The following is a 26,809-nucleotide window of genomic DNA, read 5'->3' as shown; positions in this document are numbered from 1 at the left end:
AGCATGCAAATTGACCATCACTCCGCTATGCCCACCAGCCAATCAGGAGGGGATATGCAAATTAGAAGGGGAAAATGGTGGCCGCCCAGCTGGTCCATGTGCAGAGTGGCCGGGAGGGGCAGGATGCCTGCTATGAGAGGGAGACGGCACTCTGGCGCGGGGAAGACGAAGAAGGCAGACTCCAGCTGGAGCGAAGGCCTGGGTCCCAGGTGCCAGAGGAAAACCGGTGCTGGAAGCCAAGGGGAGGAAGGCCTATTGCACGAATCTCTCCATGCAATGGGCCTCTAGTATATATATAAAGGTTGCAGGTTCAATCCCGATTGAGGTGTGTTTGAGAGTTGACCGGTGATGTCTCTGTCTCTCTCTCTCTCTGTCTCTCTCTCTCTCTGTCTCTCTCTCTCTCTCTCTCTCTCCCATCTAAGTGTATTAATCAACATCACCCCAGGACGTTTTTAAAAAGGCAGCAGAATGGGACTCAGCAGTGGCGTGTACTCCCCTGATCCCAGCCCCTGTCTGGTTGTGCAGGTGGGGGATACTGGGGGGGGAGGGGGCGCCCCGTGACCCGCCACGTACACAAATACACGCACCTCTCTGCCACATGGGGAGAGAGGGAGGGACAGACTAGCCAGAGAGACGAAGACAGAAATGAGGGAGAGGGGAGGGATAAGGGAGAGGAAATGAAACAGAGGACAGGCAGAGAGAGATGGGGAGAGAGCAGAATGTGTTTTATCAAATGATCGACAAAGCAATTCTCATACAAATACCACACACACACACATGGAAAACTAGCCCTGTCCGGTGGCTCAGTGGGTTAGAGCATCGTCCCTACACTCCAGGGTAGAGGGTTCAATCCACGGTCAGGGCACATACAAGAATCAACCAATGAATGCATCAATAAGTGGAACAACTGCCCTAATCAGTTTAGCTCAGTGGATAGAGCATTGGCCAGAGGATTGAAAGGTCCCGGGTTCAATTCTGGTGAAGGGCATGTACCTTGGTTGCAGGCACATCCCCAGTAAGGGGTGTGCAGGAGGCAGCTGATCCATGATTCCCTCACATCATTGATGTTTCTATCTCTCTCCCTTCCTCTCTGAAATCAATAAAAAATATCAAACAAAAAGAAAAGAAACAAAAAACTACACACACACACACACACACACACATATCCTCAAATCCTTCATGGACACTGACACTGGAGTTTTATGTAATGCTCACAGGTCACAAATAGGTTTTCTTATTTGTCACCATTAAATGTCTGAATTTTAATCAGATTCTTGGTCTGGAGGCTCATATCCATCAGCTCGTTCAACTTTAGCACCTGTCTCATCTTCACCAGGAAGCTCCATGAGCTTTCCCAATTCAAACTTGGGCTTCTTCAGCATGTTGACTTTTCTTTTTTAAAAAAATATGTTTTATTGATTTCTTACAGAGAGGAAGGGAGAGAGATAGAGAGCTAGAAATATGAGAGAGAAACATCGACCAGCTGCCTCTTGCACACTCCCTACCGGGGATATGCCCGCAACCTAGGTACATGCCCTTGACCGGAATCGAACCTGGGACCTTTCAGTCTGCAGACCGACGCTCTACCACTGAGCCAAACCGGTCTCAGCAGCATGTTGACTTTTCTAACAAAGACCTCATGGAGCAGATAGATAGATGGGCAAGCCTTTTCTATGTCTTTTCCAATCCTGTCTGCGATCAATTTACTGACTGCTTCTTTCAAGTCGTTTGTCTGCACCTCTCGGGTCATGATTTCCATCATTTCCTTCCGGACTTGTCGATCCTGCTGATGCTGAGTGTAGGAGGTCTTCTGAATCTGATGGTTGCGTTTTTTAGTCAAATCGACACAGAAGAGACGCAGCAAATAACCATCGGTAGTCTTGACATTGACGTGAGCTTCAATCATGGTCTGCCACTTCTTGACCATAGAGCACATTTTGTCCTGGGTAAGATCCATGCCATGCAAATTAGCCAGGCAGTTTTTGCCCTGAACATCCTCAGTGATTAGCTTGAGTTTTCTAAATGCAAGTTCATCATTCTGCAGACCAGCCAAGCTCACTTAAAAAAACACGACCCTTGCCAAAACCGGGTTGGCTCAGTGGATAGAGGGTCGGCCTGCGGACTGAAAGGTCCAGGGTTCGATTCCGGTCAAGGGCATGTACCTTGGTTGCGGGCACATCCCCAGTGGGGGTTGTGCAAGAGGCAGCTGGTCGATGATTCTCTCTCATCGATGTTTCTAGCTCTCTATCCATCTCTCTTTCTATCTGTAAAAAATCAATAAAATATATTAAAAAAACAAAACAACAACAACAACAACAACAAAAAAACACGACCCTTGAGAACATCAGATGTGAATTTGGTTCCTTGAATTCTCGTGACTATTGTTTCCCCAACACTTCTTGTATTGAACACAGCTGGTGCTTTCACATCATACCAATCTTTCTTAGAAAATGGATCGACCACTTTCTTCCTGGCTCCCTTTTTGCTGCCTTTCCTAAGGCGCCGATTCTCGCCCACCGCCATGGTGCTGCTCAGAGCACCAAAAGGCACAAAATATTCTTATTATTCCCCCCTCCCCCCAACCACGTCATAATATCGTGAAGACCGTTTTTAGCAGCGGCCATAGTTTACCGAATCCCGATTTAGGGCAAAAGACAGGCCCCATAGAATCAGTGTCAGGAAGAAATGAATGAGGAATGCCAGACATGAACTCTTAAGGTTTCTGAACTCCAATACAATTTATTTTTAAAAAAATGTTTTTATTGATTTTTAGAGAGAGAGATAGAAACGTCAGTGAGAGAACATCATCAATTGGCTGCCTCCTGCATGTCCCCTACTGGGGATCGAGCCAGCAACTGGGGCAACTGGTGACCTCGTGGTTCCTGGATCCACACTTGTAGGGAGCGGTTATAGGGTGAAGCCTCCGACTGACCTGCTGGCAAAGTCGCAAACAAGTCCCAGCTTGGATGGCACAATCCTCTAAGCATAATTAAGCTTGATCTTCTGACTGCTCCCTAGATCCTTCCTGGGTAGCTAGTGGGCTATGGGAGGGGCAGCAAGTGCTGCCAAACCCAGTGAAACCCACAAGAACATTGTAAATTGTCTTGTTTGTCCCTGATTATAAAGCTTCAGCTTTGCCGTCTGGATCTGTTCTGTGGCCTCAGCCAGGCACAGAAGATCCACTAGATCCAGCTGATTCTTTTTGTCTGTCTTTTTTTCATCCTTCACCGCCCTTCCTCAGGCTTGCCAAAGCCTTGGCTGTGCTGGTGCAGCACACACACTCAACCAAGGAGCCACACTAGCTGGGCAGGACCATTTTTTATGGTCACCCAGACATGATAGTTAACACTTATATAGTTTATTATGTGCTAAGCATTAAAAAATATATTTTATTGATTCTTTTTAAAAAATATATTTTATTGATTTTGTACAGAGAGGAAGGGAGAGAGATAGAGAGTTAGAAACATTGCTGAGAGAGAGTCATCGATCAGCTGCCTCTTGCACACCCCCTACTGGAGATGTGCCCGCAACCAAGGTACATGCCCTTGACCAGAATCGAATCCGGGACCTTTCAGTCCCCAAGCCAACGCTCTATCCATTGAGCCAAACCGGTTTCGGCTTTATTGATTCTTTACAGAGATGAAGGGAGAAGGATAGAGAGTTAGACACATCAATGAGAGAGAAACATCAATCAGCTGCCTCCTGCACCTTCCCCACTGGGGATGTGCCCGCAACCAAGGTACATGCCCTTGACCGGAATTGAACCTGCGACCTTTCAGTCTGCAGGCCGATGCTCTATTCACTGAGGCAAACTGGTTAGGGCTGTGCAGAGCATTTTTTAAAAAAATAAGTTTTTACTGAACGTTTTATAGAGAGGAAGGAAGAGAAAGAGAGAGGGAGAGAGTGTGAGAGAGAAATATAGAGCCCACAACCCAGACATGTGCTCCAATCTGGGATCACACTAAACTAGCTGAGCCACACCTGGCCAGGGCTGTGCCAAGCATTTTTAAAAATCCTCACTCCAGGATATTTTTTTCCAATTAATTTTTAGAGAGAGTGGAAGAGAGGGGGGAGAGAGGGAGAGAACATCAATCAGTTGCCTCCCAAAAGCACCCTTCTATTCTTCCTTCCTCTCTCTAAAATCAATAAAAACATACTTTTTTTTTTTTTTAAAGAATGTCTCTTGCCTCATGCTTTGGGGTTTTCTAAAATCTCTCAAACAAGCATCAGCTGGCACCAGCATGCCCCGTGCCTCTCAATAAGCGGCTCATGACCTGAAGCTAGTGGAAAACCACCCTGGTTCACAGTTTGGCCTCTCCTGAGCACTTCCAACTCAACGTAAGTAGCATCCATCTGCAGATGGCTTTGCAGCTTATGCTGAGCGCCCTGGACAGGGCACAGGCAGAGGCTGACTTTGCAGCTCCTAGAAGGCCCCAGATCCAGTGCACCTGATGGTCAACTTCAACCACGCCCAATTACAACCTTATCACCTGCACATGGACACACTCAAGGGGCAGACTCAGCTGAAACCGGTGTGGCTCAGTGGATAGAGTATCAGCCTGTGGAATGAAAGGTCCCAGGTTCAATTCCAGTCAAGGGCATGTACCTTGGTTGTGGGCCCATCCCCAGTAGGGGGTGTGCAGGAGGCAGCTGATTGATGTTTCTAACTCTCTCCCTTCTTCTCTGTAAAAAAAAAAAAAAAAAAAAAAAAAAAAAAGAAAGAAAGAAAAAAGTCGGGGGGAGACTCAGTGAGCACCGAAACCTCACTGAAGCAAGTCCTGCTCCATAGGATGTCTCCTGCACAGTAGTTCTTTATCTATAGTCACAGCCGATCCTTAAAACTGATTGGCCAAGGGCGACAAACCCTCCCCAGTGACGCCAATAGCAATCAAGGCTTAACTACAACAGGACAGTGCACACAGCCCACACAGAAGTACACCCGGAGCGCTCAGCTCAGGTGACTGGGGAGGCCGAGCCACTGAAATATACAGGGCACCTTCTCCAAAAGGCCTCCAAGTCCAGGAGACATAGCAGCTCTACCGAATACATAGAGACAAACACAGGGAAGCAGCCAAATGCAGAGACAAAGAAACACCTCACAAACGAAAGAACAGGCCCGGCCAGTGTTGCTCAGTGGTTGAGCGTAGACCTGGGAACTGGGAGGTCACAGTATGATTCCTGGTCAGGACACATGCCTGGGTTGTGGGCTTGATCCCCAGTGGGGAGCATGCAAGAGGCAGCCAATTAATGATTCTCTCCATTGATGTTTCTATTTCTCTCTCCCCATCTCTCCCTCTATGAAATCAATAAAAATATATTTTTTAAAAAACACCAATAAAATAACAGAAGAAATCTCCAGAAAAAGAACTAAATGGAATGGAAGCAAGAAAAAGACCAGATACAGAGTTCAGAACAATGGTTATAAGGATGCTCAAAGGAATTTATGAGAACTTTAAGGAATGAAGTGAGAATTTTAGGGAACTTAGTGAGAATAATAGCAACATAAAAAAAGGACCAGCCAAAACCGGTTTGGCTCAGTGGATAGAGCGTCGGCCTGCGGACTGAAGGGTCCCAGGTTCGATTCTGGTCAAGGGCATGTACCTTGGTTGCAGGCACATCCCCACTAGGGAGTGTACAGGAGGCAGCTGATCGATGTTTCTCTCTCATCAATGTCTCTAACTCTCTATCCCTGTCCCTTTCTCTCTGTAAAAAAAAAAAAAAATAAAAAATAAATAAAATATATTTTAAAAATGGCTAAGAATGCCTGGCCCATGTGGCTTACTGGTTAAGTGTCTTCCCAGGAACCAAGAGGTCATGTCAGGGCACATGCCTGGGTTTTGGCCCTGATCCCTAGTAGGGGATGTGCAGGAGGCAACCAATTGATGTTTCTCTCTCTCTCTCACCCTCACACTCTAAAAATCAAAGGGAAAAATATCCTAGGGTGAAGATTAACATAAACAACAACAACAACAAAAAATCCACCAAAGAGGGTATAAACAAATGGAAAAATGAATCGATGTTTCTCTTTTTCTGTCTCCCAAATAAATAAGTAATAAATAAAAATTTTGTGCAGACGACCGAGCATGTGCCTGTTTGCTTATGGAATGTTTATTGCCCTGTATCAAATGAAGCTCATCTTAGAAGGATTCCTGAAACCTCAGGGTGGTGGCTACATTCTCCTGAAACTTTCCTGTAAGTCCTTGGACCAGACTCGTCTCCTTCCCCAATCTCTGGTCGTCCTCTGTCTTCTTATCCACCTTTGCCACAGACAGTTGAAGTTGACATGGAGTTAGATTAACTTCCCAGCATGCAGAGCGCATTCTAGCACACAGTAGGGTACCCATGCATGCTCATTGATGTGGCCTAAAGATGGATTCCAAATTAGCTGTGCCTTTGCCCAGTAGGGATTCAGAAGGAAAAAAAAAACCCTCGTCTGTTCTTAAATCCCACAGAGACCAGGGGAGGGAGGTCTTGGAGATCTGGAGCTTTGGTTTAAACCAATTTCTCTGGCTGTGAGGACGGAAGGACGCGATGTGGAAGCGCCCGGACAACACCCCAGTTCAGAGTGAGCTGTGGGTGACAGTGTGAGGCAGGGGGGAAGACTGGAGGGGGGTGGGGGGGACGACGACCGGGGACCTCATTTCAGGACCAAGGACAGCGCCCTCCAGGTGGGCATGTGTTCACACTCTCCTTGTCTACTGACTCCTGGACCCTCTGGCTCCATTCCTGAAAACCCCATCCTTGAGTGGATTCTCCAGCCACCCCGTCACGGACCAGAGACCCTGAGAAAGAAAGGGGCCCAGCTGTATCCGTGCTGACAGACCCGTTTCATGCAAGCATTCAGGTAAGGAGCCTGGGCAGCTCATTTGGGGGCCAAGGGAAAAGGACTTTTCATCCAGATGGAAAGGAAGGAAATGGCTTATGTAACACGCATCCTCTAAGACTTAGAGTCTAAGTGCTCTCCTTGCATTATCTCCTTCAATCCCCTAAACAATCCTAAGGTACGGTTATATCTACAGCTCCTATTAGACTGATGGAGAGGCTAAAGATCAGAAAGAGGAAGGACAAAATGCTTGATTTTTAAAATTTGACGTTTTTATTTTTATTTTATATATATATTTTTAATCGACTTCAGAGAGGAAGGAAGAGGGAGAGAGAGAGAGAGAGACAGAAACATCCATGATGAGAGAGAATCATGGATCGGCTACCTCCTACAAGTCCCCAACTGGGGATCGAGCCCACAACCCAGGCATGTGCCCCTGACCGGAATCCAACCTGGGACCTTTCAGTCCGCAGGCCGACGGTCTATCCACTGAGCCACACAGGCTAGGGCAATGTTTTTATTTTATTGTTGACAGTATTTCAGTTGTCCCTCATCTTCCCCCACCCCCCGCTTAGCCCACCTTCACCCAGCCCCCACATCCTCTTCCTCTGGCCATTGGCACACTGTTGTCTGTATCAATGGGTTCTGCACGTATGCTCTTCGACTGCTCCATCCCGTTCCCCTTTCCACATCCCCTCTGACAGCTGCCAGTTTGTTCTAGTTCATCCGTCAGTGTATTTTGTTCACGAGATTCCACGTATTCGTGAGATAGATCATCTGCTGTTTGTCTTCCCCTGTCTGGCTTATTTCGCTGAGCGTGATAATCTCCGTGTTAACCCATGCTCTCGTAAAGGCTAAGAGCTGTGCTTGAATTCATAGGGATAGGCAGGAGAGGATTTGGATGTGGCGTCCTGGTTCGCCTCATTCTGAGGGCTAATTTTTTTTTATTCTTCTTTATTGATTGATTGATGAAAGAGAGATAGAGAGATAGATAGACACACACAGAGATATTTGTTGTTTCTCTTATTTATGCAAGCAAGTATATTTTATTGATTTTAGAGAGGAAGAGGGAGAGGAAGAGAGAGAGAAAGAAACATCTATGAAGAGAGAGAATCATCAGCTGCCTCCTGCACAATCAGGATTGAGCCCGCAACCCAGGCATGTGCCCTTTGCCGGAACTGAACCCGGGATCCTTCACTCCCAGGCCGACGGTCTACCCACTGAGCCAAACTAGCTAGGGCTAAAATGTCAGATTCTAGGCGAGTTTTCCCCAGTCCTTCCCTCTGAAGTAAATGCCCCTTCATCAGGCCTCTACCCTGCCTTGCTGGTTGCATGCTGGCCTTCTCTGTTAGAAAGGATTCGATTCATATGCCAGCTCTGAACTCACTTGCAGTCAGAGCTTGAAGTCAGGCAAAAGCATAGCTACACCAGACAGATTCAGACCTGTGGGATGTGTCTCCCCAGACAGGCAGGGGAGTCTAGAAAAATGACCCCTGGTTTCACAATCAGATAGGCCCAGTGTGGCGGCTGGATTTGCCCCTATCGGTGTGACCTTAGCCAAGTTTCTTCACCTCCCAGAGCTGAAGAACCAGGCATGTGTTCCTGACTGGAATCGAACCTGGGACCCTTCAGTCTGCAGGCTGACGCTCTATCCACTGAGCCAAATTGGTCAGGGAATCTCTCGAAGCTTTCATTCCTCTTCTGAATGAAATGTAGAAAATAAGAGTTCACTCACAGGATGGCGACAACCTGGATCAATGAAATAATGTACAGACCAGAGCCCTGGATGGTGTCTCTAAGTGGTTAGAGCATGGGCCCTGCACATGGAAGGATCTCAGGTTCAATTCTCCTTCAAGGACATACACCTGGGTTATAGGTTTGATCTCAGGTCCTGGTCAGGGCACCTGCAGGAGGCAACCAATAGATGTGTCTATCTCACGTCTCTATCTCTCTCTCTCCTCTATCCCTTTTCTCCCTGCCACCTTCCCTCCCTTCATTCTACTCGCTCTAGGAAAAAAAAAATCAAAGGAAAAATGTTCTGGGGGAAAATTAACACCAACAAAAACAAAAGAAATAATGTCCGCATCATAAAGATGATACCTAGGTGTGGATGGCATACTCCTTAATAACAATAGCTAATTTTTATTGCTCATCACGGAACAGAAACTTGGCTCAGGGCGACACTATAAGGAATCAAATCATCTCCAGTTTCCACACAGGGAAACGGAAGTGCTAGGAGGACATGTACCTTGTCCACAACCTCACAGCTGCTCAGGGACAGAGCCTGTGTTTAGAGTGGGGATCCCTGACTCATATTCAGTAATGGAGCCGGGTGGGCCCAGAGAGCAGCATGCTGAGTGAACTAAGCCAGTCAGAGAAAGACAAGCACCAGGTGATTTCACTCCCCTGTGGAATCCAATGAACAAAATGAGCTCATACACAAAATAGAGGCAGGCTCATAGCTAGAGAGCAGGCTAACAGTGGTTGGAGGAAGGGATGGGAGTGTGAAGAGATTGAGCAAAAAAGAGAGAGAGAGAGAGAGAGAGAGAGAGAGAGAGAGAGAGAGAGAGAGAGAGAGCCCATGGACATAGACAACAGTGTGGTGATAGCTGGGGAAATGGGAGGTGGAGGAAGGTATTGGTGGAGTAAATGGTGACAGATGGAGAGTTGACTTCTGTGCAGAACACACAATACAGTGTACGGGTGATGTGTTGTAGAACTGTGCACCCAAAACCTGTATAATTTTGTTAACCTGTGTCACCCCAATAAACTCAATTAAAGCTATACCCCGAGCGCCCAGATTATTATGATCTCTGAATGCATAATAATCTGGCCACTATATATATATATATATATATATATATATATATATATATATATATATATATATATATATATATATAGAGAGAGAGAGAGAGAGAGAGAGGCCTGGTGCATGGATTTATGCATGGGTGGGGTCCAGCCAGCCTGGCCAGGGGCGGTTGGCTGGCCTGCCTGCTGATCAAACTCCTGGTCGAGGGACCATTTGCATATTAGCTTTTTTATTCTATAGGATGTACACTGAGTGGTCAGATGATTGTGCATTCAGAGATCATCATAATCTGGCCACTTAGTGTATATGCATGAAAAACAGTGGTGGATTATTACAGAATTTTCCAGGAAGATAGTTACATCTATCTTTTTTTTTTTTCTCAGAAAAGGCTATTGAGGGTCAGGCAGGTGAAGTCCCATGTCCACGTTTAGCTACTAAGAAAGCATCAGGTAAGCAAAATACGTCAGCCAAAGACCACAGGAGTTCACTTATAGGTGGAATCTGTTGAACAAAATAAACTGAGGAACAAAATAAGTCCAGAAGTATGGATGGATGCATGGGACAAAATGACAGATATCAGAGGGAGGTGGGTGGCCAGGAAGAGATTGGCTAAAGAATATGTATGCATGTATGCATAGCCCATGGACACGGACAATAGCATGGGGAAGGCCGGGGTGAGGCAGGGGTTGGGTGGTGGGGACAAAAAGGGAGGAAAATGGGATACATCTATAATTCTGTCCTCAATAAGAAAGCATCATAGCCCTAACTGGTTTGGCTCAGTGGATAGAGCATCGGCCTGCAGACTCAAAGGTTCTGGGTTCGATTCCGATCAAGGGCATGTACCTTGGTTGCAGGCAGATACCCAGTAGGGAGTGTGCAGGAGGCAGCTGATCAATGTTTCTCTCTCATCGATGTTTCTAACTCTCTATATCTCTCCCTTCCTCTCTGTAAAATATCAACAAAATATATTTTAAAAAGAAAGCATCATATACCAGTAGAAACACAACCCCCCATATCTTGTCCATCCTAATGCCCCTTTTGTGCCTAGCTCAGTGCTCAGTACATTGTTCATACTCTATGGGATGAAATAAAAACCCCAAACAGTGGCCATGCTCCCTGACCCTCAGCTGAGAAATTCCAATGTCGCCTTTGGAATGAAACGGGCTGCCTCTGACTCGAGAGAAGCCATAACTAACCACCTCTCTGGCCCTGAAGCTGACTGGCTGTGAGAGACCTCACAGAGCGGTGGAATGTGGCCCAGGGCCAGAGAGAGGACTTAGGAACAGAGGCTGGACCAGAGAGGACGTGGGTCGCGGACGAGCCAGGTCCGATGAGGGGTGGGAAGCGCCCGGAGAGGGGGACAGGGAAGGCGGTGTCCCTGGGAGCTCAGGGGAGCTCAGACAGTAGGCGCTTAGGCTGCCGGGCTGCAGGCGCGTTCAGCACCGCGGACAGCGGCCTCTGGGTGGGACTTGCCCGCGGGGCTGCGGTGAGGGGCCGTTTCAGCACCGCGGACAGCGCCCCTAGGTGGGCTGTTTCAGCACCGTGGACAGCACCAAAAAGCCCATGGGACTGCATGGGACAGAGTTGAACCTGCTTAGGGACATTAGCCATTGAGGGAGAGACAAATATCACAGGATCCCACTCATATGTGGGCGTTCATGAACACAATAAACCTAGGAATAAAATAGGTCCGGCCACATAGATGCATAGAACAGACGGACAGATCTCAGAGGGGATAAGGGTGGCAGGGATGGGAAAAGATTAACCAAAGAACTTGTTTGCATACTAGAGGCCCGGTGCACGAAATTCATGCACAGAGGGGGGGTGTGTGTGAGATGGGGTCCCTCAGCCCAGCCTTCACCCTCTCCAATCTGGGACATCCCTCTCACAACCCAGGAACGCTGGCTCCTAACCACTTGCCTGCCTGTCTGCCTGCCCGATTGCCCCCAACTGCTCTCCCCTGCCAGCCTGACCGCCCCTAATTGCCTCTATCCTGCCCCCCATTACTGTGGCTTTGTCCGGAAGGATGTCTGGTCTAATTAGCATATTACCTTTTTATTATTATAGATATACATAGCCCATGGACACAGACAATAGTATGGGGAAGGCCTGTGTTGTTGGGGGCTTAGGTGGAGGGGGTCAAATGAGGGGGGAAAGGTGGACACTCTGAACAGTACTTTAAAAAAATTCTATTAGCTTTGTGGCTTCACTTACTCTTATCTCACACAGACCAAAAGCATGATTCATAAGCAACACATTCTTCATGCAAGAAAAACCCCAGGGCTCTCACTTCGTGCTTGTAGCCTCTGGAAATCTCGGTGGTTTTGCTGTTTGTTTTGCTTTTAATAAAGAAAATGGTGCCTGTGTTGCAGGACATTGAAAATGTACAAAATGTGTTATTAAAAGGACCCGCCCGGGACATAGATATATGCAATAAATGTTATCTCCATCTTTATAGTGAAAGTTGGGGAGTGTGTGGTGGGACGAAATCAGGAATGAAATTTCCTTTTTTTATTTTATAGAAAATCAACACAGCTCACGTTCTTTGCTAATAGATGTGGCAAATTTCAGTAAATGACATCACGTTAGTGGGGAAATCCTGGAATAGGGAAATAAGGATTTAAATATATATATATATATATATATATATATATATATATATATATATATATATATATAATTTATTTTTTACAGAGAGGAAGTGAGAGGGATAGAGAATTAGAAACATTGATGAGAGAGAAATATTGATCAGCTGCCTCCTGCACCCCCCCCCCCCTGGGGATGTGCCTGCAACCAAGATACATGCCCTTGACCGGAATTGAACCCGGGACCCTTCAATTTGCAGACCGACGCTCTATCCACCGAGCCAAATCGGGTTTGGCTCAATTGATTTTTTGAGAGAGTGGAAGGGAGTGAGGAGAGAGAGAGAGAGAAAGAGAGAGAGAGAGAAAAAAAGAGACAAATTGATTGGTTGCCTCGTGCACACACCCAGATATGGTCAAGGATGAAACCTGCAGCCCAGGTGCAGGCCCTTCATGTCTTGCACCAGGAATTGAACCCTTGAACCTTTGGATGGAGGGCTGAAACACACCAGCTAGGCCTTATGGGTGTGTGTTTATTTCTCAGATGGAGAGGCCCCCAGAGCTGGGCAACCTGACCCAAGTCCAGGAGTTTGTCCTGCTGGGTCTGTCCACGAGGCCGGATGCACAGGACGCCCTCTTTGCCATCTTCCTGACCCTGTACCTGGCCACCCTCCTGGAGAACGCCCTCATCGTCTGCCTCATCCGCGCCCACGGGGAGCTGCACAAGCCCATGTACTTCTTCCTGGGCCAGCTGAGCGGCCTGGAGATGTGCTACGTGACCGTGGTCACACCCACCCTGCTGGCGGGGCTGCGGGGCGGGCCCTGCCGCGTGCCCTTCGCCGCCTGCATGGCCCAGCTCTTCCTCTTCATCGCCCTCATCTGCACCGAGTGCGCCCTGCTGGCCTCCATGGCCTACGACCGCTACGCGGCCATCTGCCACCCGCTCCGCTACCCGCTGCTCCTGAGGCCCCGGGTCTGCCTGGGCCTGGCCGCCGCCTCCTGGCTGGGCGGGCTGCTGGTGTCCGCCGCCAAGACCTCCTGCATCGCCAGCCTGACCTACTGCGGTCCCAACGCCCTCAACCACTTCTTCTGCGACGTGTCCCCGCTGCTCGGCCTGTCCTGCGCCCACGTGGCGCTGACGGAGCTGGTGGACTTCGTCTCCGCCGTGGTCATCCTCTGGGGCTCCCTGCTGGTGGCCGGCGCCTCCTACGTGGCCATCGGGAGGGCGGTGCTCCGGATGCCCACCGCCGCGGCCCGCCGAAAGGCCTTCTCCACCTGCGCCTCCCACCTGGCGGTGGCGGGGATCTTCTACGCGGCCACCCTGTTCATCTACGCCCGCCCCCGCCGCGTCGACGCCACGGACCTCAACAAGGTGCTGTCCGTGGTCTACACGGTGGTCACGCCCATGTGCAACCCCGTCATCTACTGCCTGCGGAACAGGGAGGTGCGGGCGGCTCTCCGCAGGACCCTGCGCTGGCCCCGAGGCTGACCGCCGGCCTGGGCACGGGGAGATCTCACGCTGTCAACACATTATATATATATATATGTATGTATTTTTAAAAAATGTATTTCATTGATTTTTTACAGAGAGGAAGATAGAGGGATAGAGAGTTAGAAACATCGATGAGAGAGAATCACTGATTAGCTGCCCCTTGCACACCCCCTACCGGGGATGTGCCCACAACCAAGGTACATGCCCTTGACCAGAATCGAACCTGGGACCTTTCAGTCTGCAGGCCGAAGTTCTATCCACTGAGCCAAACCGGTTTCGGCAACACATTATATTTTTATTGAGATATAACCTTACAGACCATATATTTTACTCCCTAAAATGGTACAATTCTGGCTCTGTCCATTGTGTCAGAAGGGTTACAGCTTAGTTTCCTGGTCAAGGGCATGAATCTCTAGCCAGGTTGGGTAGAGTGCAGGAAGCAACCAATCTCTCTCTCTCCCTCTCCCCCCCCCCCTCTCTCTCCTCCTTCCCTCCCTGCTTTCCACTCTCTCTAAAAACCAATGAAAAAATATTCTTGGGTGAGTATTAACAAACAACAATGACAAAAAAGAACCAGTGACTGAATGCATAAATAATTGGAACAACAAATGGATATTTCTCTTTCTCTGTTTCTCTCAAATCAATCAATAAAATTTTTTTAAAAAATTAATCTTGCATTATGACCAAGCATGTGTTTGTTGTACGCATGGAGTGTTTATTAACTGTGTCAAACGAGGACCATCTTAGAAGGTTCCCAAAACTTCAGTTTGGTGACCACATTCTTCTGAGAGTTTGTGATAAATTTTTGGACCAGACTCATCTCCTTCCCCAATCTCTGCTCCTCCTGTCTCCTTATCCACTGTTGCCACAGACTGTTGAAGTAGACATGGAGTCAGATTTATTTCTGTGTTCCCAGCACGCAGAGCACATTCTAGCACACAGTAGGGTGCCCATGCATGCTCATTGATACGGCGTAAAGATGGATTCCAAATTAGGTGTGCCTTTGCCCAGTAGGGATTCAGAAGGAAAAAAAAGTCCTCATCTGTTCTTAAATCCCACAGAGACTAGAGGAGGGAGGTCTTGGAGATCTGGAGCTTTGGTTTAAGCCAATTTCTCTGGCTGTGAGGACGGGAGGACGCGACGTGGAAGCGCCCAGACAACACCCCGGTTCAGAGTGAGCTGTGGGTGACAGTGTGAGGCAGGGGGGACTGGAGAGGGGGAGGGAGAGGACTCCGTTTCAGCACCAAGGACAGTGCCGTCCAGGTGGGCATGTGTGCACACTCTCCTTGTCTTCTGACTGCTGGACCCTCTGGCTCCATTCCTGAAAACCCCGTCCTTGAGTGGATGCTCCGGCCACCCAGCCCCACTGACCAGGTGGGAGGCACTGTGGAGAGAGCTTGAGGCGAGCCGGCGGCCCTTGGGATCTGCAGGGCGGTGGCCAGAACCGTGGCTGTAGGGCGTGGATGTGGGACAGAAGGGGGCAACCATGATGAGCACTGTGGCCGCCCACACGTGGGCCTCGAAGACCCTGGAGTGGCACACCCCAGGCCCGCAGAGGCGAGATGTCACCGAAGTGGCGGATGTGGCAGGCCAGACGGTAAAGACCACCTGGCCAGCAGATGGCAGCCAGCAGGAGGCGCACTCAGTACGACCCACAGTGAAGGCCCCAGCCTTTGGCCACGTGGCAGCCCCAGGCCACGCTCTTGAGGAGAAAGCACGAGGTGGGGACGCAGGACCCCTTCAGTGCGCAGCCCCCAGGGACACGCTGTGCCTGGGCCGAGGCAGCGTGAGCAGCAGGCGCCCAGCGAGAGCTAGATCCCCAGCAGAGCCCGCGGGCGCACAGGGGCGCATGCAAGACTCACGCAAGACACACAGGCCCGCAGGGGCGCACGCAGGACGCACAGGGGCGCACTCAAGACTCACGCAAGACGCACAGGGTGCACGCAGGACGCACAGGGGCACACGCAGGACGCACAGGGGCACACGCAAGACACACAGGGGCGCACGCAGGAGCATAGGGGTGCACGCAAGGAGCACAGGAGCGCACTTAAGACTCATGCAGGACGCACAGGAGCGCACGCAGGACACACAGGGGCACACGCAGGAGCATAAGGGCGCACGCAGGACGCACAGGGGCGTACTTCAGACTCACTCAAGACGCACAGGGCGCACGCAAGACGCACAGGGCCCACGCAGGACGCACAGGGCCTCACTTAAGACTCACGCAGGACGCACAGGGTGGATGGTTGGAAAACGGGAGGGGTTGGGGCTGGGTGATAAAAATGAATTTAAAAATAAAAATAAGAAAATGATAAGAGACACACACATAAGAGGCAGATCTACCCGATGCAATACCTGAGTCTTATTAGGACAATCATTCAAGCAAGCAAACGGGACAGCTGGGAAATTTGAACACTGTGTATTGGTTGACACCCACATACGTGGGGGGCGAGGGGTGGGGGGCAGTGGTTGACTGGACCCACCAATTCAAACGTTAATCTCTCTGGGAAACACCCTTCAGCAATAACATTGAACTAGATATCTGGGCGTTCCACAGCCCAGGAAAGTTGGCAAACAAAATGAACTAAAGGCCATACCTGATTTGGATTTGCTAAGCTTTTTGTTGTTTTGTTAATCCCTTACTCAGGATATTTTCCCATTGGTTTTTAATTTTTAAAAATATGTTTTATTGATTTTTTACAGAGATGAAGGGAGAGCGATAGAGAGCTAGAAACATCGATGAGAGAGAAACATCCATCAGCTGCCTCCTGCACGCCCCCCACTGGGGATGTATCTGCAACCAAGGTACATGCCCTTGACCGGAATCGAACCCAGGACCTTTCAGTCTGCAGGCCGACGCTCTATCCACTGAGCCACACCAGTTAGGGCTCCATTGTTTTTTTTGTTTTTTAATATTTTTGTTTTAGAGGGTAGCAAGTAGCTGTGTGATCTTGCGTCATTAAATAATTTTCTAAAGATACTGTCATTGATTTCAGAGAGGAATGGGGAGGTGGCGAGAGAGAAACATCCATGATGAAAGAGAATCATGGATCGGCTGCCTCCTGCACGCCCCTCAATGGGGATCGAGCCCGCAACCTGGGCATATGCTCTGACGCGGAATTAACCGTGACCTTCTGGTTCATAGGTGGATGCTCAACCACTGAGCCACTCCGGGCCTCATTGATTTTTAGAGAGAGTGGAAAGGAAAAAGAGGAGGAGAGGGAGAGAGAGAAATACCTGTATGAGAGAGACATATTGATCCTCCTATAAGTGCCCCACCTGGGGCTGTGATCCAACCTGCAACCCAGGTGCATGCCCTTGACTGGGAATCTAACCCACCACCCTTTGGTGGTTGGGCCAAAGTCCTAACCACTGGGCAGCACCACCAGGGTGCATTTGCTACATTTTCACCTAATCACTTTTTCTGTTCCTGAAGTCTATCCAGGATGCCGTGTTACATTTAGTCTCATGCCTCCTCAGGCCTCTCTGAGCTATGACTGTCTCTCAGACTTCCTTCGATTTGGGTTACCTTGACTTTTTTATTTGTAACTAGAGGCCTGGTGCACGAAATTCATGCATGGAGGGGGGTGTTGTCCCTCAGTCCAGCCTTTACCCTCTCCAATCAGAAACCCCTTAAGGGATGTCTGATTGCCTGTTTAGGCCTGATCCCTGTGGACATCCCTCTCAAAATCCAGGACTACCGGCTCCCAGCTGCTCACCTGCCTGCCTGCCCGCCTGATCACTCCTAACTGCTTCTGCCTGCGAGCCTGTTCACCCCCTAACAACTCTCCTGCCAGCCTGATTGATGCCTAACTGCCCTCCCCTGCTGGCTTGGTCACCCCAACTGCCCTCCCCTGCAGCCCTGGTCCCTCCCAACTGCCCTCCCCTCCAAGCCATTTTGTGGTGGCCATCTTGTGTCCATGGGGGGCAGCCATCTTTGACCACATGGGGCGGCCATCTTGTGTGTTGGAGTGATGGTCCATTTGCAGATTACTCTTTCATTAGATAGGATCCTCACCGAGAATATGTTTTGTTTTTTGTTTTTTTGTTTTTTTTTTTAACAGAGGTCAGCTTTTATTGTTTGTGTTACAAAAGAGCCAGTTCAGTCAAAAAGACCAAAGCCCATGTCATCATCAGACTCCTCAGATTCTTCTTTCTTTGCTTCCACTTTCTCCTCAGCTGGGGCAGCAGCGGTGGAGGTGGCAGGACCTCCTGCTGGTGCAGCACTAGCTGCAGGGGCAGGTCCACCAGCCCCTACATTGCAGATGAGACTCCCAGTGTTGACATTGGCCAGAGCCTTTGCAAACAGGCCTGGCCAGAAAGGCTCACCATGTACATCAGCTGCTTTACTGAGGGCATTGATCCTATCCTCCGTCACCTCACTTCATCGTCGCGTAGGATGAGGGCCGAGTAGATGCAGGCGAGCTCCGACACGGAGGCCATGGCGAGGGTGGGTGCTGGGCGAGCACTGCCGGGAGCGGTGCTAGTCGCCGGATGAAGTGAGGGCCTCCCCCCAACGCGGCCTTAGCTTCCTCGGAAGAACCGAGCACCTTAGCAGCAGCTGAGGAAAGGGGCGAGAATATGTTTTTATTGGGGGGGGGGAGAGAGAGAGAGAGAGAGAGAGAGAGAGAGAGAGAGAGAGAGAGAGAGATTGACCAGTTGCATCTGGAACTTGCTCTGACAGGATCTTGAACCCAAAACCTAGGTATGTGCCCTGACCGGGAAACTTCCCTTTTTCCTGGAGCCCCTGGGGCACCACCAGATGTGGTGGGCGCCAGGACAGATGCCTCGAATCCCTTCATGATCGTGTTCATCGTCCCTGCACCCACATAAGGATGTGCCCATCGCTTCACTTTTTACCCAATCCCAGGGGTTTCCTCCGCTTTGCTTTCTCCCGCCTCCCTACTCCATCACCAATGGATTTCATGTCACCCACCTATGTCCCTTCTTTGACAGCAATGTATACATATAGAAACATGGCCCGCCATTCTCCGGAGCATCATCTCAATCCATTGAGGTTCTGCTTCCCGGCATTTGCTGACAGTTTGGCTCCAATAAACTCACAGAAATTCTCTACAGGTTTCAGTGTTGATTTTTTTTTTTTTCAGTAACACTGGCTTCTGCCGAAACGTCTCTTCCTCCCTCGCCACCCTGGCCTGTGCCCTCTCGGGGAGCAGACACCTGCCCATCCTCAGTTCCTTCCTAATGACCTCAGCGAGCCAACAAGTTCCCTCAGGCTCCCAGGAGGTCTGGCCTCCGATCCTAACGAGCCCGGCGCCCCGGTGCCCCTGGCTGGCGCCCGGGGGTGCGTGGGGGCCAATTACTCCGGCCCCACTGGCCGCCCGGCCGCGCCCTCGGCCCCTCTGGCCCCGTGGGGACCCTCCTGGGCACGGAGCGTGTGGGCAGAGGTCTGGCCCCAGGGAGCCGCCGGGAGCTCCGGCTTTAATGAGGAATTGGCACTGGCTGCGCGTCTGGGTCCTTAACCGGGGAGCCGGTCTCTCCGGAGACAGGAAACTTTGTAGGCAGCCCAGAGGCAGAGGATGTGACCCCTCTGAGGCCGTGACTTCCTGAGCCCAGGCGGCCAGACACTGAGTGGCTTTCACAGGCATTGCTAGGCCAGCGAGGCCCCCGATGTATCCTCCAGCCGGGACCCACTTCCACCCCAGGCATCCTTCTCCACTCAAGTTTCTTTTCTTTTCTTTCTTTTCTTTTTTTTTTTAAAAAAAATGTATTTTATTGATTTTTTACAGAGAGGAAGGGAGAGGGAGAGAGAGTGAGAAACATCGATGAGAGAGAAACATCAATCAGCTGCCTCTTGCACACCCCCCTCTGGGAATGTGCCCGCAACCAAAGCACATGCCCTTGACTGGAATCGAACCTGGGACCTTTCGGTCCACAGGCTGATGCTCTATCCACTGAGCCACATGAGTCAGGGCTGTCAAAGAGAATCCTTTTTTTTTGTTGTTGTTAGAACAACTCAGCAAAATAAAATTCCCATTTATTGTGGACAACATTGTTTCACACATACATCAAACAGGCAATAAATAATAATAATAAATAAATAGACAGCAATTTCATAGAAAAGGGGGGAAAAAAACTTTTATCTTTGGCCTTTTTAACCATTTCATACAAACCAACTACTTACAGTACAGCTAAGTCCATACACAAAGTTACTGGAATGCTTGGAATAAGATTGTGTTTTTTGTTGTTGTTGTTTTTGCTTTTTCCACAAGGTGTTTTTTTTTTTTTTCTCCTTTGAGATTATAATGAACATGGTCACACCACAAGTAAAGTCAGACGTAGGACAGAGAATGCTCCAAAGGCTGGTTTGGTCATCCCAAGATCATTAAAAATGGCTGACCCCTAACAATATGTACAGAAATATAAAATGTAAATAGAAAATACAAACACATTTTCCTTTTTAAAGTACTTTTAAGAAGAAAAGCAGAGCCTTGAAAGTCTTGGTTCTTTTCTCTCCCCTGCTGCAAATTCACGTGGTGGTTTTGGTTGGGTGGTGAAGAGAGCGGGTCACCTGCAGGTGGCGCTGCCCGAGGTGGGTGGGCGGGCAGGCGGGCGGGAGTCTCCACTCGAAGGTGACCGACCACGTTTAGATTCTGAGACGGGGAAGTGGAGGGTGAATAGGCCAAGGAAGCTTTTAACTTTTCCTTTTCTTGCTCTCTAGTCATCCTCATCAGTCTTCTGCTTCTTGGTGTCAACATCGTCATCCTCATCACCTTCAGCTGCCTCATCACCGTCATCCTCATCTCCTCATCACCTCCGTTTGCCCGTAGCTGCCTCATCTCCATCCTCTTCCTCACCATCACCTTCCTCACCATCACTTCCTCTTCCTCTTCGTGAGTTGGAATGAGAGATCCCCTTTGTAGTCATTTGTGCAACACTTGAATGGCATTTGGGGCCCCCACAAGCTTCGTTCAGACACCCCTTCTCTAATCAGATTAATGGATGCTGTGAAATCTAAACCACCGCTGATTTCTAGATACATTTATTTTACATTCCGCCAAGAAAGGAAGAAAGAAAGAAAAATAAAGAAGAAAGAAAGAAAGAAAGAAAGAAAGACAAAAGAAAGAAAGAAAAGAAAAGAAACATTGCCAATCAAACGATGACAGCTCATCAATAAACACATTCTGATTTCCCATGTTAAGTAGGGTGCTCAGCCTTCAGATCATGGCTCAACGATCCCTTCCTGATGACCCCTGCTGGCCAGCCTACATCCCTTTTCCTTCTGGACTCTCTGGGCACCCTCCTTTCTCCAAAACACATATTGTGGTTTTTAAGAATTGTGTGATTTGTTTGGAATCCGTGCTCCACACTAGAATAGAAGCCGAATGAAGGTAGAGATGGCATCTGCTTTGTGGACCCCAAGAAGGAACACACATGCCCAAAGGACTCCTTGTTCTTCACTGGGCTCAGATTCACACCCAGAATCAAGCAGCCATCGCTGAGAGGGACCACCCATGCTTACTGTGGTTCAGGGAAAAGCCACAGACCGAGGTGCCGGCCTCCTGCATCGAGTTCCTGCCGGCTGAGACAACCCTTATGAAAAAGTTCCTAAATAATATTTAAATGGGCTGAGACATGCTCCATCCAATCAGAACTGCACAGCTACATCACCATTGGAAGCTCTACTGACCAATCAGAGGGACTCCATAACCACTAAAGAGAACAGTGCTATTTGGACCAATCGGGACTGTTTCAGATTCCTCGTTTGCATAAAAGTGGGCCGATCAGGAATCTGGGCAGAGACTTTTTATAAAAGGCGGCTTCCCCTTTGTCTCCTTGGAGCACACTATTACCCTGCCCGCCCCAAGCGTCGTTTCCTGGGTTTGCAAATCGTTTACCTGAAGTTTCTCCTTTTCTGCCCCTCAGACTGGGGACTCCTATTTGCATTGGATCGGTGGCAGCACATTTTTGTTGACAACTTGTTGACTATTTTCCAATGATGTGCTGGTAATTGCCAATTTCCATGGTGTAAATAATATCACCATAGCTGATGTCAAGCTATGGATTTCCGTCTTAAGGCCTTCTTAATTTTTGGCACCTTAAGGAGTTGTTCTTCTGCCGAAACCGGTTTGGCTCAGCGGTAGAGCGTCGGTCTGCGGACTGAAAGGTCCCGGGTTCGATTCCGGTCAAGGGCATGTATGTTGGTCGCGGGCACATCCCCGGTGGAGGATGTGCAGGAGGCGGCTGGTCAATGTTTCTCTCTCATCGACGTTTCTGGCTCTCTATCTCTCTCCCTTCCTCTCTGTAAAAAATCAAAAAAAGAAAAAAGAAAAAAAAAGAAAAAAAGGAGTTGTTCTTCCTGTTTTCTCCACTGTCTGATCATGCACTCAGCGGGAGGAGGTCCAAATGGTCTCTCTGCAGCTCCCTGTCCACGCTCTCTTGCACAGCTGATGACAATTCAGTTTGAATTTTGAGTAAAACCATCGCTTACGGGCATTTAACTCTATTTTCTGACATCTTCATGGGCTCCCTGATGCATCTGCGCACTCTCCACCTCCACCTCCAATGAGGGCATCAGCTGACGTGGGCAACAACAAGGCTCGTGATTGGAGGAAGCCTGTCTGAGGCGGGATGGGCATCTACCCTCTGGCGCGGCTCCCTCCTCGGCTGACTTCCTTGTATAAAACGCCCCTCCGTTTCCAGTCTAACCATTTTATTTTATTTTTATATTTAAAAAGTTTTAAAATATATGTTGTATTGATTTTTTTTACAAAGAGGAAGGGACAGGGATATAGAGTTAGGGACACCGATGAGAGAGAAACATCGATCAGCTGCCTCCTGCACACACACCCCCCCCCCCCCCACACTGGGGATGTGCCCGCAACCAAGGCACATGCCCTTGACCGGAATCAAACCCAGGACCCTTCAAGTCAGTAGGCCGACGCTCTACCCACTGAGCCAAACTGGTCAAGGCTCAGTCTAACGATTTTAGAAGAAAAGAGAAAAGGCATCTCATACACGGAAAAGCACGGTACTTGCTCCCATAAAAATATCGAGAGACTTCCAATAAAAAATGAGGCACTCCAGACCCTCTTGATAAATCAAAAGACCTGGTCACAGGAAACCTTTGGCTTAGGGCTCTTCTCCCCCTCGTCCCACACCTCCATCCTACTCGCCTGGCTCCCCAAGGAGCCTGCGTTGGCATCCTTTTTCTTTATTCCAAACTGATCTCTTTTTTTCTTTCTTAAAATGTATTTTATTGATATTTTTTAGAGAGGAAGGGAGAGAGATAGAGAACTAGAGACGTCGATGAGGGAGAAACATCGACCAGCTGCCTCTTGCACAGCCCCAACTGGGGATGTGCCCGCAACCAAGGTACATGCCCTTGGCCGGAATCGAACCCGGGACCTTTCAGTCCACAGACCGACGCTCTACCCACTGAGCCAAACCGGTTTCGGCTCTTTTTTTCTTTGTTGAATCCTTACCCAAGGACATGCTATTATCAATTTTAAGAGAGGAAAGGAGAGGGAGAGAGAAACATTGATCCGTTGCCTCCCACACATGCCCCTACCCAGGATCAAACCCGCAATCTTTCAGTGCCTGTAAGGATGCTCTAATGGTTAGAGCCGACAGGGGTTGGTAAACTCATTAGTCAGCAGAGCCAAATACCAACAGCACAACGATTGAAATTTCTTTTGAGAGCCGAATTTTTTTAACTTAAACTTCTTCTAACGCCACTTCTTCAACATAGACTCGCCCAGGCCGTGGTATTTTGTGGAAGAGCCACACTCAAAGATGCCAAAGAGCTGCATGTGGCTTGAGAGTTGCAGTTTGCTGGCCACGGCTATAACCAACTGAGCCACACTAGCCAGGGCTCAAACCTGTCTTTTTTTTTTTATATATATATAGTTTTATTTATTTTAATATACTTTGTTTTTTACAGAGAGGAAGGGAGAGGGACAGAGAGTTAGAAACATCGATGAGAGAGAAACATTCATCAGCTGCCTCCTGCACCCCCCCCACTGGGGATGTGCCTGCAGCCAAGGTGCATGCCCTTGACCGGAATCAAACCCAGGACCCTTCAGTCTGCAGGCCGACGCACCATCAACTGAGCCACACCGGTTAGGTCAACTCTTGGGAAGTTTATGAGCCTTCTTTGCTTTCTAAAACTTTGATGTGCTTGATATTATGTGTTTGGTGAGAAGAAGAAAGCTACTGAAACGATGTTAAAATCAGGGCTCGTCTGTAGCTCTCTCCAGGCCTGGCTTCCGTCCTAGAGTCACTGTGGTTGCTCCTTAAGAAGAGGCTTGGGAAGCATAGACACTCCATCTCGTTCCTGTTGCCTCTACGTTGTAAAAACTGCTTAGGAATGACCCACATCCTGCGTGGTTCAGGGTTCCGGCTCTGAAAGAGGGGCCGTATGCAAACAAAAGAGACGAGACAGAAATAATAATTTGGGCCCTCTATAGCCGGTTTGGCTCGGTGGATGGAGCGTTGGCCTGAGGACTCAAGGGTCCCGGGTCTGATTCTGGTCAGGGGCGTGTACCTTGGATGCTGGCACAACCCCAGTGGGGGTTGTGGAGGCAGCTGGTCGATGTTTCTCTCTCACTGATGTTTCTAACTCTGTCCCTCTCCCTTCCTCTCTGTAAAAAAAAAAAAAAAAAAAAAAAAAAATCAATAAAAAATATATTTAAAAAAAAGAAATAATAATTTGGAAATATTTGGGGACCAGGCAGGAGCCCAACTCAAGAGGGAGGACTCTGCTTGGGCTCTGGCCAATTTGGGATACACCCATAGCCCTGAGACAGGCAATTTTCAGTAACAGACAATCTCATCCGTAAGGATTTACATGACCGTCTGGTGGGGACGTTGCTTTAGCTTCTTCCATGGCCTCCACTAAACGGTGGGTGCGTCGCTCTGACCTTTGCCATGGCTCCAGGGTCACCATCTTTCCGGGCTCCTGTTCACACGCCTCTCTGCTCTGCAGACAATGGGCGGTTTCCCACCACGGCCGTCTGAAAATTTTCCAGTAAACATCGACGATCCTCTGTTCTGTGAATTCGCTCCGCTATTCTTGGCTTCTGTGAACACGCGTGCTCGGATGATAGGGGGAAGTAAGCTTCATTAGCTGGCCTTGCAAGCCGCTCTGCCCCCGGTTCCTCCTGTGCCAAGTGTTATCGGAACTGTGTGGCGCTCCAGGCTACACGCTTCCTGCAAAATACCTCCCAGCACACAGGGCTCTTTGTAAAGCCTGCGAAAGGCCCGGGAGCCCCATGTTTTAAAGACAAAGAGACCGGGAGGGTATAAAGGAAAAGCTTCCTCCACGTTGCTTTGCTCAGACTTTTTAAAAATATATATACATTTTATTGATTTTATGCAGAGAGGAAGGGAGAGAGATAGAGTTAGAAACATCGATGAGAGAGGAACATCGATCAGCTGCCTCCTGCACACCCCTCACTGGGGATGTGCCTGCAACCAAGGTATATGTTTTTGACTAGAATCGAACACAGGACCCTTCAGTCCACAAGCTCTATCCACCAAGCCAAACTGGTTTCAGCACTTTGCTCAGACTTTGAGAGGCAGCTCGCCTGAGACCGCCAGTGTCATAAAGACTCCACATGTGGCTGACTAAGGCGTCCTCTGTTCAGCTCGCTGATTTCCAACATACCATGTGGAGAAGAGCTAAATAGTTTAGTTGTTCCCTAGAGGGGAAAAATCAGCACTTAAAATAGTTCTTAAAAAAAAAAAAAATATATATATATATATATATATATATATTTATATAATTGATTTTTTTAAAGAGAGAAAGGAAGAGAGATAGAGAGAAACATGGATGAGAGAGAAACATCCATCAGCTGCCTCCTGCACACCTCCTATTGGGGAGGTGCCCGCGATCAAGGTACAAGCCCTGGACCGGAAACGAACCTGGGACCCTTGAATCTGCAGGCCGACGCTCTATCCACTGAACCAATCCGGTCAGCAGTGGTTGGCAAACTCATTAGTCAGCAGAGCCAAATATCAACAGCACAACGATTGAAATTTCTTTTGAGAGCTACATTTTTTCAACTTAAACTCTATAGTTAGGTACACTGTTATTAACTTCATTAGGGTACTCCTAAACTGGCTTTTGCTAAAATCTCAAGGGGCCAAAGAGCCGCATGTGGCTCGCGAGCTGCAGTTTGCTGACCACTGGGATAGGGCAATCAGCACACTTTTTAGACCTGGGTCAAGATGAGGTCGTGTTTCTAGGCCTTCAAGACACAGGTCCCTTCTGGCTCAGGAATTCCACTCCTGGGAATATCCCTCAGGAAACAGCCACACACACAGGCATTAGAGCACACTGATAAGGGAAGCTCTAAGGCCCGAGAGAGAGCAGGAAGTGCAATGATGGCAGTGACATATCCGTGAGAGATAAACTATCAGCAACCTCCCCTTGCCAGCCCCAGAAGGCGAGGGAAACAAACGGAAGACACAGCCACACCTGAGAGATGAAAGCAAGGGGTATATTTATTGATGGGAGAAGATGTTCACGATACAGCAGAATAAAAGCAACTTTCCAAAAACAGTGTTAACAGTAGGGTACTACTAGATAAAACCACCTTTCTCTTGTTCACAACGACATACAGATCCATGCAGAGGAGAAAAAATATATAAAAAAGGACAACTTTACACTCTTTTAGCAGCAAGTATTTCTGGGAGAGGGAAACACAAACATTCAGAGAAAAAACAACATTATTTTATATAACCTTCAAGGAGTGTGTCTTACTTGCAGCATCGCCAAAAGTGCTTAAGACATGAGTGTTTCTAAAGAAAGAAAACATCTGGCTAGCAGAGCAATGCCCAGCGGTCAGATACATTGGGAACTGGGTGGGGAAAGAGGCGAGAGGAACAGCGGTGTAGTCGGGAGCCCACAGGGGCAGCAGGGAGAGAGGAACAAGCTTAAGGACGCCACAGAAGGCAAACAGATTGAGAAGGGGGCGGGGGGCATTCACCAGGACACCACCGGACCCAGTTTCTTCCCGCAAAAAGCTTTAAAGGAAAAACCACGGTTACCAGGGCTTGGGGGAGGGGCAGGTGGGGAGTAACTGAGTTAGGGGCAGAGAGTTTTAGTTTTGCAAAGATAAAGTCTTGGGGAATCT

General features: G+C 48.8%; 2 protein-coding genes and 1 pseudogene across 2 annotated transcripts; 1 reads left to right on the top strand and 2 right to left on the bottom strand.

Annotated features, from left to right (window-relative positions):
- Positions 1-1,218: 1,218 nt before the first annotated feature.
- Positions 1,219-2,534, bottom strand: LOC118716932 (40S ribosomal protein S3a-like). The gene is made up of 3 exons (XM_036434438.1): positions 2,315-2,534; positions 1,616-2,054; positions 1,219-1,382 (listed from the first exon to the last, which is right to left on the bottom strand). Exons 1-3 carry the CDS (start codon positions 2,521-2,523, stop codon positions 1,263-1,265), a joined length of 768 nt encoding a protein of 255 aa, XP_036290331.1. The 5' UTR covers positions 2,524-2,534; the 3' UTR covers positions 1,219-1,262.
- Positions 2,535-12,761: 10,227 nt separating this feature from the next.
- Positions 12,762-13,706, top strand: LOC118716943 (olfactory receptor 5). Its single transcript, XM_036434449.1, has one exon. The coding sequence runs from the start codon at positions 12,762-12,764 to the stop codon at positions 13,704-13,706; it is 945 nt and encodes a 314-aa protein (XP_036290342.1).
- A 4,051-nt stretch (positions 13,707-17,757) lies between these two features.
- LOC118716934 lies at positions 17,758-18,270 on the bottom strand (annotated as a pseudogene).
- Positions 18,271-26,809: the final 8,539 nt, after the last annotated feature.

Source organism: Pipistrellus kuhlii, unplaced genomic scaffold (assembly GCF_014108245.1).
Source record: "Pipistrellus kuhlii isolate mPipKuh1 unplaced genomic scaffold, mPipKuh1.p scaffold_m20_p_123, whole genome shotgun sequence".
NCBI classification, from domain to species: domain Eukaryota; kingdom Metazoa; phylum Chordata; class Mammalia; order Chiroptera; family Vespertilionidae; genus Pipistrellus; species Pipistrellus kuhlii.
Note: the sequence above shows the minus strand (reverse complement) of the source record. Positions and strands in the feature narration are given on the sequence as shown.